The 15,927-nt window shown below is 45.3% G+C and overlaps 1 protein-coding gene across 1 annotated transcript in view; it reads right to left on the reverse strand.

Moving 5' to 3' along the window:
* LOC124721813 (argininosuccinate synthase) overlaps positions 1–15,927 on the reverse strand; it is a 161,849-nt gene that overhangs the window by 124,116 nt on the left and 21,806 nt on the right. The window contains exon 2 of the mRNA XM_047246933.1: positions 7,780–7,893. Within this exon, the coding sequence (XP_047102889.1) occupies positions 7,780–7,887 (108 nt within the window). The 5' untranslated portion in view covers positions 7,888–7,893. The remainder of the gene's footprint in view (positions 1–7,779; positions 7,894–15,927) is intronic.

A 15,927-nucleotide genomic window follows, 5' to 3' on the forward strand; every position in this document is an offset into this window, starting at 1 on the left:
ATCTTGTTGAGAACAATTTTCAGTTGTGAGTAAATGTACTGTGAGTCTGTTGTACGAATTCCCAATCTTTTAAAAAGCTGCCTACAGGATGTGCGACTATGAACCCCACACAGTATTCTAACCACTTTCTTTTGAGCAGTGAATACTTTTTGTCTAAATGTTGAGTTACCCCAAAATATTATTCCGTATGACATCAGAGGGTGAAAGTATGTTAGCTTACTAATTTCTATATCCTCAAAATTGGCAATTATTCTGATTGCAAAAGTTGCTGAACCTATTTGCTTTAGAAGATTCAAAATATGAATTTTCCAATTAAGATTCTCATCTATATGTACACCCAAAAACTTAGTACGCTCTACCCTGTCTACTGACTTCTGTTGGTGTGTTATATTTAATGAAGGAGCTATACTTTTTGCAGCAGAAAATTGGACGTACTGTGTTTTTTCGAAGTTTAGAGAAGCCCTTTTGCAGAAAACCCATTAATGACTTTTCCAAAGACCTTATTTGTATAACTTTCAATTGGAGTTTCTTTTACTGGATTAATAATGATGCTTGTATGATCAGTGTCAGTTCAGCTTCCTGTTTCAGATAGGAAGGGAGGTCGTTCACATATATCAAGAAGAGAAGGGGACCCATGATTGAAACCTGTGGATCAGCTAAAGTAATTTCACCCCAGTTAGATGTAATGGCAAACTTATTTAAATCACTTGACACATATAAGCAAACTTTTTGCTTCTTGTTCTGTAGGGTTGACTTAAACCACTCATATGCTATTCCATTTGTACCATAGAATTGTAATTTCTGTAACATAATGTCATGGTTCACACAATCAAATGCTTTGGACAAGTCACAGAAAATTGCTATTGGTGACAATTTACTATTTAAAGACTCTATTATGTGGACAGTGAAATTGTATACTGCTGTCTCAGTGGAACAGCATTTTTGAAATCCGAACTGTGATTTACTAAGTATCCCATTACTGTTGAGATGGCTAACCACTCTTGAGTAGCTTGATTTCTCGAAGATTTCTGAAAATGCTGTAAGCAAGGATACTGGCCGATAATTATTGACATCTGTGGTGTCCCCCTTTTTGTAGAGAGGCCTGACAATGGCATATTTTAACCTGTGCGCAACGCGTATGGATTAAACTTTGTTTTAAACTCAAGAAAATCTTTACAGACACACACAAAATGATGCAGGAAGTCTACGGTCACGAGTGCATAAGCCGCACTCGGAGTTACGAATGGTTCACACGGTTTAAAAATGGTCGGAAGAAAGTTAAAGATGACCCTCGTTCAGGACGCCCAATGACGTCTACCGACGACGTCGACGAAATCGCGCGTACCAATCGAAGACTTACTGTGCGAGAGATTACAGAAGAATGTAACATTTCAGATGGATCATGCCATGAAATCCTGACGCAGCATCTTGGAGTGCATAATGTTGCCGCCAAGTTCGTCCCACGTCTCAGCAATCAAGACCAGAAAGACCTTCGCCACGCAATCTGTGAAGAGCTTTTGTATCGGACAAATAAGAAAGAGAAGAGAATCATAACTGGCGATGAGACGCGGATCTACGGTTATGATGTTGAGACCAATGTTCAGTATTCAGAATGGGTCGGGAAAGGTTCTCCAAGTCCAAAGAAAGCTCGTCAGGTCAGGTCAAATGTCAAAGCCATGCTGATAGTCGTCTTTAACGTTGAAGGATTAGTTCCTCGTGAATTCGAGTACAGGCACAAACTGTTAATCGATAGTACTATCGGGACGTGTTGCGACGCCTGCGAATAAATGTGAGAAGGAAACCGCCTGATATGAGGCGAGGCAATTCATGGCTCTTGCATCACGATAACACACCGTAACATTCATCGCTCTTGGTGCGTGGCTACTGCACAAGAAACGAAATCACTGTGCTGTCTCATCCCCCGTACTCTCCAGACCTGGCCCCTGCGCACTTTTTTTTTATTTCCAAAGTTGAAAACCCCGTTGAGAGAACGAAGATTTGGAACGACAGACGATATAAAAGAAAATTCGCAGGCGACGTTTCGCGCGATCCAGCAAGAGGCGTACCAAGACTGCTTCCAGAAGTGGAAACGGCGTTGGTGGCGGTGTATCAGTTGTGGAGGATGGTATTGCGAAGAAGACCACGCACAATAAGTAAATCGTAAACGTGGAAAAAGTTCCGGAGTTATTTGAACAGAACACGTGAAAGCGAGATTCGATTAACTCACTGGTTTACTCCCTGAGAAGCATACTGATATCAATATTCTTTGATTAGCTGTCCTAACTACACATTGGTAGGCCTGCATCGCTTGTTCAAATACACAATGGCCATTAAAATTGCTACACCACGAAGATAATGTGCCACAGACGCGAAATTTAACCGACAGGAAGAAGATGCTGTGATATGCAAATGATTAGTTTTTCAGAGCAATCACACAAGATTGGCGCTGGTGGCGACACCTAAAACGTGCTGACATGAGGAGAGTTTCCAACCGATTTTTCATACATAAACAGCAGTTGACCGGTGTTGCCTGGTGAAACGTTGTTGAGATGCCTCGTGTAAGGAGGAGAAATGCGTACCATCACGTTTCCGACTTCTATAAAGGTCGGAATGTAGCCTATCGCGATTGCGGTTTATCGTATAGCGACATTGCTGCTCGCGTTGGTCGAGATCCAATGACTGTTAGCAGAACATGGAATCGGTGGGTTCAAGACGGTAATATGGAATGCCGTGCTGGATCCCAACGGCCTCGTATCACTAGCAGTTGAGATGACAGGCATCTTATCTGCATGGCTACAACGGATCGTGCAGCCACGTCTCGATCCCTGAGTCAACAGATGGGGACGTTTGCAAGACAACAACCATCTGCACGAACAGTTCGACGACGTTTGCAGCAGCATGGACTATCAGCTCGGAGACCACGGCTGCGGTTACCCTTGACGCTGCATTACAGACAGGAGCGCCTGCGATGGTGTACTCAACGACGAACCTGGGTGCACGAATGGCAAAACGTCATTTTTTCGTGTGAATCCAGGTTCTGTTTTCAGCATCATGATGGTCGCATCCGTGTTTGGCGACATCGCGGTGAACGCACATTGGAAGCGTGTATTCGTCATCACCGTACTGGCGTATCACCCGGCGTGATGGTATGCCATTGGTTACACGTCTCGGTCACCTCTTGTTCGCATTGACGGCACTTTGAACAGTGGACGGTACATTTCAGATGTGTTACGACCCGTGGCTCTACCCTTCATTTGATCCCTGCGAAACCCTACATTTCAGCAGGATAATGCACGACCGCATGTTGCAAGTCCTGTACGGGCCTTTCTGGATACGGAAAATGTTCGACTGCTACCCAGGCCAGCACATTCTCCAGATCTCTCACCAATTGAAAACATCTGGTCAATGGTGGCCGAGCAACTGGCTCGTCACAATACGCCAGTCACTACTCTTGATGAACTGTGGTATCGTGTTGAAGCTGCATGGGCAGCTGTACCTGTACACGCCATCCAAGTTCTGTTTGACTCAATGCCCAGGCGTATCAAGGCCGTTATTACGGCCAGAAGTGGTTGTTCTGGGTACTGATTTCTCAGGATCTATGCACCCAAATTGCGTGAAAATGTAATCACATGTCAGTTCTAGTAAAATATATTTGTCCAATGAATACCCGTTTATCATCTGCATTTCTTCTTGGTGTAGCAATTTTAATGGTCAATAGTGTATGCATGTGTGTGTGTGTGTGTGTGTGTGTGTGTGTGTGTGTGTGTGTGTGTGTGTGTGTGCGTGTGTGTGTGTATGTGTGTGTGTGTGTGCCCCTGTGATAGGTTCTGTAAGAATTGTTTAATGTGGAGTGCCTTTTGAGCTTGAAGAGAAATCTAAAGTGATGAACGATATCTTGACTCGTCAGTAAATACCATATAAAGTCAGTAATCTGACATAGTGATTTCAGCAACCCACAAGATGTGAAATATCATTATGAATGAATCTGTAATTTCAGCCGCCTGTAATCGAAGGAATGAAGCATACTACGAGCATGAGGGATGTGGTAAGCTGGGTAGGCGTCTTTCCCTAAAACGCTGAAATTGCTCGTTGCATTGGCCGTTCAAACAGTAATTGCATAGTCGGTACTATCTTCGGGCTTATACAGAAAAGTCCCGACAACTGTTCTTCCCATGTACCATTCACGACTGGAGCAAAAAAGGGACATTGTGATTGTGGTTCGCAGTGTAACCTCTGCCACACACCGTATGATGGTTTGCGGTGCTGGGATATACAGGGTGAAAAGTATTTAAACGGACAAACTCTGGGAGGTTGTAGGGGACATCAAAACAAATATTTTTCCCTAGTGACATTTTTCCCTATGAGGAGTATTTAAACAGGTAGAGGAAGATTTCTTTGGCGGCAAATTAATTAAACCAACAAACACTTTTCCATTTTTTTATGACCAAGAGACAACACATTAACACAACTCATTTTCAATCACAGTAGATTTTCAAAAATGCCTCTAATGACACGTAAACAAAGGTTACACTGTCGGATCATGGCCTGTCTGACACGAGAAAAAACCATCTTCGTGGTGTAGCAATTTTAATGGCCAGTAGTGTATTTATCCATTCCGAGATGAATGTAAGCTGTTTTGAACGCTAACGGTTTTCCTGCAGCGTATTAATCGTGGTAACGTTTATTATTATTATTTTATTATTATTATTCGTGCGAAACCAATTAGTGATAGAAGTAAAATTTTCTTCTTTACCCAAATAGTATAAAGTGGACGAGAAACTGGTGACGTCGCATCGTGGAATTGCACGTTCCACTACACTACAGAGCGTAAAATGGAGACTCTGGCACGTCAGAGATTTGCCTCCCGCAGTGGAGCGTGGCCACTGAGCTGCGACGTTGTTTTTGCGTCACAGGCAGAACTTAGGGACAGCCATATTATATGCAACTCAAATTTTCATTTGGTCGATTTCCTTTATAACAGCGTAAGTGGTATGAAAAATAAGCTCTTCCAAAGCATCAGCAAACTGAGGACGTGTCGAAAACGCGTAGTTCTAGTTACGGTTTGTTATGGAAAAATGACAGGAAACAATGTATCGACAGTTAAAAGCTTCCTGTATTTGATGTTTTTAGCGTTGTAACTCGTGTCCTGTGAAAGTACACCGTTTCAGTGCTACGGCACAATGACGATCTATCAAAAGCGCGTCGTTTCGATACAATTTGTCATAGTTAGAAATCGGAAAATAACATTTCTAGATACAGTCCTTAGTGTACACCACATACGCCGCGCGGGATTAGCCGAACGGTCCACGGCGCTGCAGTCATAGACCGTGCGGCTGGCCCCCGGCAGAGGTTCGAGTCCTCCCTCGGGCATGGGTGTGTGTGTTTGTCGTTAGGATAATTTAGGTTAAGTAGTGTGAAAGCTTAGGGACTGATGACCTTAGCAGTTAAGTCCCATAAAATTTCACACACATTTTTGACCATATACGGCGAGCTGGCTGCGGTTTTGGAACTGTAGTGTAGTACAAGAGTTATAGTGTAGTAGAAGAGTTATGAGCTGTGAAATAAAGCGTAGCATATTCGTTTTCACCTCCCTCAGAATTATTTTTTTTTCACCTATTGTTTTCTAAAAGATTCTGGGTTAATCTTATTAACTAAATAGGAATATTATTTGCAATAGACTATGTTATTTATTATGAATAACGTATTTGCTGCAATTCTTGTTGCAAAGGCCAGCGGCTGGAATGTTTACACAGTGGTCTGAAATCTTAACGTGACTGGCCAGTCTATGTGAGAAAGTAAACAAAAGTACACTCTGGAAGTTTTTGCTATTATGAAACTTCTGTGTAGCGTACATAATATTTATCTCTTGCTTTTGTAGACTGCCTCGTGTCTGTATCTTGCCAGTAAAAATCTCTTTTAGTGATGGTCAGCAGTTTAGAAAAAATCTCGTCTTCCATTCAAATGAAATTACGAAGCAAAGCTCCCTCTTGAAATTATATGATGAAGTAAATTACATCAGAGTGATGGTAGTTAATGCAACATGAAGAATGTGTGTAGTATGCATGCGTAAACCGACTTTAGACACTATACTTTAACTATATTCAGTTTAAAACCGGAAATGGAGAGAATATCCAAGTGTGTTAACGAAGAACTGCTATTAGTATGTATTTCAAATCTTTATACATCATTACGTAGTGTTCCACTACCAGTAATTTGTTGTTCAAGCCATCGACGAGCGCAGAATCTTCTTTACGATTATCTCCGCTCTTGTACGACAGTTAATGCTGCTGTCTGACGCGCTTCCAATGTCGTAAAGAAACTGTGGAATTTACGCGCCAGAAGTAGCCGGGAACTGCCAATGGAGAGCGATAAGGAGCACGTTCCGGGCGATGTAGCAGGTCGTTTCAGAGCGTGCACCAATCACAACGGACATCACTTCTGGCGGTGAGAAACACGTCCCGTGTGAAAACAGCTTAACTCTCAGCTGAAATGCGATATTTAAACAAATTATTCTAAATTTCCTTTGTAGAAGTGCGTTTTATCATTCCGCTGTTACCGAGGAAGCGCCTAATAACAAATAAATATGGCACAGTTCAACCAAGTAACATATTTATGTCTGGGTGAAGAACCAAAGGTGTAAAGTTTATCGAATTTCCTTTAACACGAAGCCTTAAAGCATTTTTCTAATCCATTCTCATTATTCTTTGATTTCTTCTTACACACTAATTTTACGAAGAACAGAAACAATGTATGAAATGGACCAATCTTATACTAATCTGTAAGATAGAATAAGAATGGATTATTTTCCTCAGAGTGATGGCTAATATGCGGTTCTATGTGTAAGCGCTTATGACGAAGTAGACAGTGGAATAGAATCGAGGTGTTAAGCACCCGAGTGCTCGAGGCAAGATTGGCCGCTCCCGTGACTATTAATTTGACGCAAATAATGTGGTAACGCTATACTATCACTTCAGAGAAAAACTGTTTATCTACCATACGTCATATGTGGAGTGTTACACCCTACTGCTATTGCATACGTAGGTGTCTTCCAGCGCCACTCTGCATACTGAAGCAACGGCGGAAACATACCATTGACAACCAGTGATTCTCTGTTTACTCACACCAGCGAATTGCTTTAGTAAGCACAGTTAAGTGGATCAGCGAAGATGGAGCAAGAGCCGTGTACGAGAAATTAGCTTGTCTCTGGCAAACTATCTGTGTCTGTAGCCAAAGTCGAGGTAGACCTGTGCGTTGGCACTCGAATCGGAACTAGCCTGTTCGAATCATCACCACTATTTTTGCATCAAGGGTGAAAAGTTCCTGATCACCACACTTTGCGCCAATGTCCTGAATTAAATTCCAAACCTATCCGCAGTGTCTCACGGAGTGAGGACACGTGGCGTTGTGGATGGCGTTCCGTCCATCAGATGAGGGCGTTAAGCTCGGCGGTCCTCTTGCTGTCATTTGATGAGGGTAGGGCATGTGCTGGCGCAAGGTGTCAACCTCCCCCTTATCTCATCATACAACAACTCATGACTCCACGCTATACACACAGTCACCTACACTCAACAGATACACTTAAGACACAATGCACGGAAAGAGGCCATTTTGCAATTAGGCCTCTCGCAGTCTCCCAGCCAACAATGCCAGTTTGTGAACTAATCATTCAGTGCATGTTAAACCTCACGAACGCCTGGGACTACATCGCTCATATAAGTAATATATTGCGAAAATATTTTTCTGCATTTAGTTTCGTAAATAACAAACACAAAAACTTACCATATAAGCGATGACGTCGTACCCTTTATCGATAAGCCAGCGGAGGATACATGAAGTGTCCAGTCCTCCGCTATATGCTAGAACGACAGTGTTCTTCTGTGTTGACATCACCGACTGAAACATTAACATGACTTTATTAGTTTTCTTGCAAGAATGTGTTACAAAGTACATTTTCAATGTATCGTCTTCGAAACACGTAATCTTTAATTTCTTAGTTTAAGAGGATAAAATGTTCAGTCGATGAGGTAGTCATTTTGAACAGCTAGATAATTACAGAGAAGGAAACTGGCAGTGGCCTTTACACAGAAATCACCTGGACACTTGCATGAAGAGCCTAAATCGTGTTAACCGGACAGAGATTATTACTCCACTCCCTACGATACGAGTTCCGTAGCCCGCTGAGAAACCTCGAAAGCTACAATAAAGACGTAATTTTTGTACACGAAGAGAAAACTATTTTTCTTCAATGTCGTGCCGACGACTGAATGAAACCAGTCCCTTTTTTAATATCGTGATTCGTGGGCAGTGAGAGAATCCGGAACTTCCTTTATGTCACGGGCCACGATGGCGTGACGGTGCCTAGTCTGCCCCCAATAGCAGAAAACCAACTTCGGGATTAAAACTGCTGTACAGTAATCTACATCTACATTTGTACTCTGGAAATGTATGACGGAGGGTACCTACCACTGAAACGTACGTTAAAATTTCTTCCCGTGCTTATATGCTTGTCTGCGCTCTGTAATTAGACAAATTTTCTCCATGCGATGCCTCCGGTAATGATACGTAGGGGATTATAATGCATTCCTAGATTCCTCGCTTAAAGCCGGTTCTTGAAACTTTGTAGGTAGGGTTTCACACCGTAGTTTGTGTCTATCTTCAAGAAATAGGCACTGTAGTTTTTTCTGCATCTCCGTGACCCATGCATCAAAAAATCTGTAGCCATTTGTGCTGCTGTTACTTATAAACGTTAAATATCCCTCTTTAGTCCTATTTGGTACGGTTCCCACTCGGATCATTAATGTACAATATTAAGAACCAGGCTCCTACACACTTCCCATGGAAGCATCTGAAGTTAGTTCTACACCTGTCGGTGACTCTCCTTTCAAGACACCACGCTGTATTCTCCCTGCCAAGAAATCTTCAGTCACAAATTTCGCTTGATATCCCATATGCTCCTATTCTTGGTGATAAGCGTAGGCATAGTATTATTCAAATTCTTTTAAAATCCAAGAAACGCTGCATCCACCTGACTACCTTGATCCATGGCTTTCATGTGAGAAGAAAAACGAGAGTTGGGTTTCGCATCACTGGTTGGTATGGAGGACATCATTCCATCCGAGATATCTCATTACCTTTGAGCTGAGAATATGTTCTCGGGTTCTGCAACAAATGGATGTCGATGAGATTACGGTAGTTTTGTGGAATGTGGATCATTTCTGCTACTCTTTTTGTACGGGGGTTTGACCTGTGCTTTTTTTCCAACTACACTCCTGGAAATTGAAATAAGAACACCGTGAATTCATTGTCCCAGGAAGGGGAAACTTTATTGACACATTCCTGGGGTCAGATACATCACATGATCACACTGACAGAACCACAGGTACATAGACACAGGCAACAGAGCATGCACAATGTCGGCACTAGTACAGTGTATATCCACCTTTCGCAGCAATGCAGGCTGCTATTCTCCCATGGAGACGATCGTAGAGATGCTGGATGTAGTCCTGTGGAACGGCTTGCCATGCCATTTCCACCTGGCGCCTCAGTTGGACCAGCGTTCGTGCTGGACGTGCAGACCGCGTGAGACGACGCTTCATCCAGTCCCAAACATGCTCAATGGGGGACAGATCCGGAGACCTTGCTGGCCAGGGTAGTTGACTTACACCTTCTAGAGCACGTTGGGTGGCACGGCATACATGCGGACTTGCATTGTCCTGTTGGAACAGCAAGTTCCCTTGCCGGTCTAGGAATGGTAGAACGATGGGTTCGATGACGGTTTGGATGTACCGTGCACTATTCAGTGTCCCCTCGACGATCACCAGTGGTGTACGGCCAGTGTAGGAGATCGCTCCCCACACCATGATGCCGGGTGTTGGCCCTGTGTGCCTCGGTCGTATGCAGTCCTGATTGTGGCGCTCACCTGCACGGCGCCAAACACGCATACGACCATCATTGGCACCAAGGCAGAAGCGACTCTCATCGCTGAAGACGACACGTCTCCATTCATCCCTCCATTCACGCCTGTCGCGACACCACTGGAGGCGGGCTGCACGATGTTGGGGCGTGAGCGGAAGACGGCCTAACGGTGTGCGGGACCGTAGCCCAGCTTCATGGAGACGGTTGCGAATGGTCCTCGCCGATACCCCAGGAGCAACAGTGTCCCTAATTTGCTGGGAAGTGGCGGTGCGGTCCCCTACGGCACGGCGTAGGATCCTACGGTCTTGGCGTGCATCCGTGCGTCGCTGCGGTCCGGTCCCAGGTCGACGGGCACGGGCACCTTCCGCCGACCACTGGCGACAACATCGATGTACTGTGGAGACCTCACGCCCCACGTGTTGAGCAATTCGGCGGTACGTCCACCCGGCCTCCCGCATGCCCACTATACGCCCTCGCTCAAAGTCCGTCAACTGCACATACGGTTCACGTCCACGCTGTCGCGGCATGCTACCAGTGTTAAAGACTGCGATGGAGCTCCGTATGCCACGGCAAACTGGCTGACACTGACGGCGGCGGTGCACAAATGCTGCGCAGCTAGCGCCATTCGACGGCCAACACCGCGGTTCCTGGTGTGTCCGCTGTGCCGTGCGTGTGATCATTGCTTGTACAGCCCTCTCGCAGTGTCCGGAGCAAGTATGGTGGGTCTGACACACCGGTGTCAATGTGTTCTTTTTTCCATTTCCAGGAGTGTAGTAAGCATACTTTTTTGTTCGAGGGGTAAAAGAGGGTTTTGTATTGTATTGTATGGGAATGGGGACCTAGAAACGACGGAGAGGCTTCGTCCCCGCCGTAGCCCATAGTGCTACACAACCCCACAACAGGCTAAGCAGTCCACTCACCCCACCGCCGCCCCACACCGAATCCAGGGCTATTGTGCCGTTCGGCCCCCAGTGGACCCCCCCCCCCGGGAACGTCTCACACCAGACGAGTGTAACCCCAATGTCTGCGTGGTAGAGTAGTTATGGTGTATGCGTACGCGGAGAAAGTGTTTGCGCAGCAATCGCCGACATAGTGTAACTGAGGCGGAATAAGGGGAACCAGCCTGCATTCGGCGGGGCAGATGGAAAACCGCCTTAAAAAGCATCCACAGACTGGCCTGCACTCCGGACCTCGACACTAACCCGCCAGGCGGATTCGTGCCGAGGATCGGCACGCCTTCCCGCTCGGGAAGCAGCGCGTTAGACCGCACGGCTAACCGGGCGGGCTAAATGAGGGTTTTACTCAGCCACAAATTCTGTATAGAATCTGATAGGGATTCCATTGGACCCTGGAACATTCTTCAGTTTTAGAATATTCAGTTCTTTCTCAGTGTCACTGGCACTAATATCTACGTCGCTCAGCATTACGGTGGCGCGATAATTAAATTGTAGTACTACACCTGAATTTTTCTTTGCAAAGGAAAACTTGAAATGTAGTACAGCTTTTTTCGTTTGGTTTGCTGTCCTCGGTTTCAGTCTCTGTGTCATCCATGAATGTCTGGACATTATCTTCGGTGCCACTGACAGCCTTTACATATTATCAGAATTTTCTGAGAGATCTTTCAACAATGCTCTTCAACAGTAATCGTTGAAGGCTCCACGCATTGACTTCTTGACAACCAAACGTGTGTCATTCTGCTCCTCTCTATCTATAGCGCCATGTTTTGTTTTGTGCCTGTTACGCAATAGTCTCAGTTTCTTTAGAAGTTTGTTTAGAGTGACTGTATACAATGGAGGGTCCCTCATATCACGAACTGTTCTATTATGTACATATCTGTCAAGTGCATGGTCAATTATTCTAACATGAGCAGTAGTTCTTCTACGTGTTCCTACACAGAGATTAATGTCTGAAGTTACACAACCCCTTTGTCTAGTTTACTGAACATATAAATCCTTCTACTTGTTTTAGTTACCCTTTTTACTTAGGTAATCACTGTTGCTACAGCTGCCTCACGTCACTGATACCAGTTTCATGGTGAACGTACTCAAAGAGGTCAGGTCTGTTAGTTGCAGTTAGATCCAATATATTTCCATCATGAGTGGGCGTCTGAACTATCCGCTCTAGGTAGTATTCATAAAATGCATTTAGTATTGCTTCACACGATCTCTTGCACGCCCATCACTTACAAAACTGTATGTAACTATCCAAATTGATTGCTGGATGATGAAAGTCTCCTCTGATGATGACAGTATGATTGTGGAACATACGTGTTAGCGAAATGACGTTTTCTTTAAAGTTTTTGATTACAGTTGAGGGTGAGTCTTGTGGCTGATAGAAGGATATAAAGTAAGTTTACTCCCACCCTTGATTCAGAGTCTTGTCCAAACAGTCTCCCATCCAACTTCAATTTTTATTTCGGGGGATTTTGGTTTCTTGTCTACTGCGATAAGCACACCACCCTTATTTCTCATTAGTGTATCCTTTCGATATACGATTGAATTTTTCCTAATTTTTGCCAGCTTTCTACACCTAGTTTTACGTAGGCTCCGTCGCTTTTTAGGAGGGCTTGAAACCCTGGCACTATGAGCGAATGCTTCGGCAATTAATCACTAGGATTTAATACTGCACTCTGTGGGAGCCATTTTTTTTATCTTATACTCACACTTGTGGGTCCCCTACAGCTATCGTTATCTGAACTGGATGGAGAGGTGCCTAGTCCATTAAAGCTATTGTGTGCACCCCCACACACAGTCATCTACCTGGGTAGCAGAATCTCTGTGTAGTCCACACCTGACCCGGTTATGAGGGCCCTACATTTCTCAGCCCTATGGCGCAAGTCCAGGAAGTCGCAGGCTAGCTTGTTACAGAGCCTTCGAAGTCTTTGGTTCAAGCCTTAATCAGTACTGGAGACAATGCTGTAGATTGTTATCTTCGTTGAAACTCTGTGAGTAAGGCTGGTCTTCTCAACCTTCTGTGCCAGTCATTGGAATGATCCAAGTATGATCTCGCAGCCGAGCCAACTTCGTTTGTTGCGATGTGCGCCACAATCTGCAGTTGGCTGCATCCTGTACCGTCAATGGCTGCCGGAATAGCCTCTTAACACGTTGAGTGAGGCCCCAGGCTTACACACTGGGTGCATGTGGTGATCCTTCTCATCCCTTGCTGTCACTTCCTTAAGTTGACAGTAATGTGCCACACGTTTGAACTGCCAATGGTTAATGGTCCCCTGTCCTTTTGCATTTGCCTCCCCTTTTACACAGGACGTGGCAGGTTTCTCAAGAGGTGAAGTGAGTGTCATTGCGCCATTTCAATATTAGTCGAAGACAACAGCTCTAATTTGTTCTCTAGGAAGGAAGGAGAGTTAGAGTTTAACATTCCGTCGACAGTGCAGCCATCAGAGACGGAGAGCAAACTCAGATTACGAAAAGATGGGGATGGAAATCGGTCGTGCTTCTTTCAAAGAAACCATCCCGGAATTTGCCTGGAGCGCTTTAGGAAAATCACGGAATCTGGATGACAGGTCGCGTACTTGAACCGTCGTCCTCTCGAATTCGTGTCCAATGTTCTAACCACTGCGCCACCTCGCTCGATTTATTCGGTAGGTGGATGGGTGTAATAACCTGAGATCTCTTTGATCCCTCGTATGGGGTACGAGTAGTAAAATATCAGTATCCACAGGAGGGGGCAATACGTGAAGTACCTTTAGCATCTCTGGTATGCATCTCTCAGTAACCCTCCCAACACATCGATTAGCAGCAGCTTCCAATCCCGTGACAGTAGTCAGGGCAGTTGCTGGTCGGGAACAGCAATTAACTCGTCCCATGCCTGAGAATAGCGTTCACAGCATTGTTGTGTTGTGGCTAGTGCAGTTGTTCTGCAGAACAGTAAACAAATAACTTGAAACAGACCTTTCAATTTCTCGGTTTGTTACGCTTCAAGTATTTCCAGCTCCCTTTAACAACAAAAGTGATTAACGCACAACAAAGAGATTTCCGTGGTCTTCCTATGATCTACAGGCAAATTCGATTACGATTCCTTAAAAAAACTTCGCATCTGTTTCCCTTATACATTGCATGTTTATGCTCTGCCTGTAATGAACTGCAGGTCGATGGGACGTTAAAGTCGAACCTTCTTACTCTTTTAACGTATTCAACGAAATCCTCTACGAAGGTAATTAGCGGAATATGTAAGAGAAGCAGTTGAGAGTAAGAATAAAAGGGAACTCTGCACTTGTAACCGAGGGACGAGCCTTTTGAAGAGCTGATGTTTCAACCATCAGCTTTAAAATTCAGACTGAGTGGCATTTCACTTAACTACCAGTTTCTCGTGTATCCCTCCCACCAACCCCAGCCCACGTAATGATCAGCTGCACAAAATATTGCTGATGTATTCTAACGATGACACGTCGTTACAAGAAAAAATGGTTATACACTTATATCGAGACGCAAGGATAGAACGCAGATGAATATGTAAATCGTGTCACTGACAAGGCCCCATCAGCTACCAACCAGACCTGAACCACACCTATAGGGAAAGTAGAAGAGCAAAGGGTAGTGACGTCCACGTGACGCTAGACACAAAGAGCGCCAATTGTGAGGCCACTAGCTAGCGCGGTGAGTCCTATCACTGATATAGGAATAGATGCAATGACGAGTAACACTAAACATGTTCCGAATGGTGTCCTGATGCACATTCCGCCACTACTTCCTAGAGAATAGGAGCATTACTAATGAAAATGGACTTTTACTCGAAAATAATGGAGTTCAAGTTTACGGTGGTTTTCCTAATTCATTTCAGGCGAATGGCGGACAGTGCTTTCAATAAGAGTACTCCCAACTCTTCCCTCTATTCTTGTGTAACAGAGCTACTACGATGTCTCTGATGACGTAGATACCGATGACACGTGAAACTTTAATCTTCTTCTGCCACTGTCATCCCTGCTTAGATCGTCCAGTGTCTGAGTTTTGAGTTTATTGTGAATCATATCATGTGCTAATACTTCCTGAATGTGTTCAGCCAATGGAAAATTCACGGTCCTTATAGATCACAGAATGGTGTTAACATATGTGTTGCGCCGGCCGAAGTGGCCGTGCGGTTCTGGGCGCTGCAGTCTGGAACCGCGAGACCGCTAAGGTCGCAGGTTCGAATCCTGCCTCGGGCATGGATGTGTGTGATGTCCTTAGCTTAGTTAGGTTTAACTAGTTCTAGGGGACTAATGACCTCAAAAGTTGAGTCCCATAGTGCTCAGAGCCATTTGAACCATATCTGTTGCGGCCACATGTAGTAAGCGTTGCTTCACACAGTGGAGAATGGCAAAACAGAGGCAGCTGGCGATCGAGGCGTTGCGAAGTAAGCGCGGCACAGATAGCCTTGCTGACAGTTGCAGTCTACCGACAAGCTGACGCAAGGACACACACAGACCGAGCGCCAAGCGAAGCCTGGAGAGTGCTGAGTAAGGAGAAGTGAGGCCAGCACGCTAAGTTACACTGCAATATACTGCGGGAGTAATAACAAGAAGCTACCACCGAGGGTAAAAAACGTCCTCCTGCTGGATATAAATAGTGGAGCGCAGGCAGCAACGAACAGAAGCCATTAGGAAGCAGTTCGGATCTGAGAACGGACGTGGTCCGTGTCCGAATGTTCAATCTTCGTAGGTGACGATTCCGGAAGTCTGTTCCAGCTCGCAGGAGTCATCCGTTCGCCGCCAGATGTCAGCTTCAGCTCTGGAGGCCGGCCCGAGTCCGGTCGGCACCATGGCTGACTAACTACAGCGAGAACTTCCAGTGGGACCGGCCGCAGCACGGTCTCGGTCACAAGCGCCGCTGGGGACTGACGCCCGGACTTCACGGCAACCTGGCCCCATGGCGCGTGGTCCGTCCATGACGGGAGCTCGCGGACATCGCGACTGACGGCTTCCCAGCCGCTGGTGCAGCAGGCGTCGGCAGCTGACCTCACGGCGACGCGGCTCCGTGGGCGTGCCCGTACTGGGGGCGCCGAGCGGCGACGAGTTCA

This window comes from Schistocerca piceifrons, chromosome X (genome assembly GCF_021461385.2).
Source record: "Schistocerca piceifrons isolate TAMUIC-IGC-003096 chromosome X, iqSchPice1.1, whole genome shotgun sequence".
Classification (NCBI taxonomy): domain Eukaryota; kingdom Metazoa; phylum Arthropoda; class Insecta; order Orthoptera; family Acrididae; genus Schistocerca; species Schistocerca piceifrons.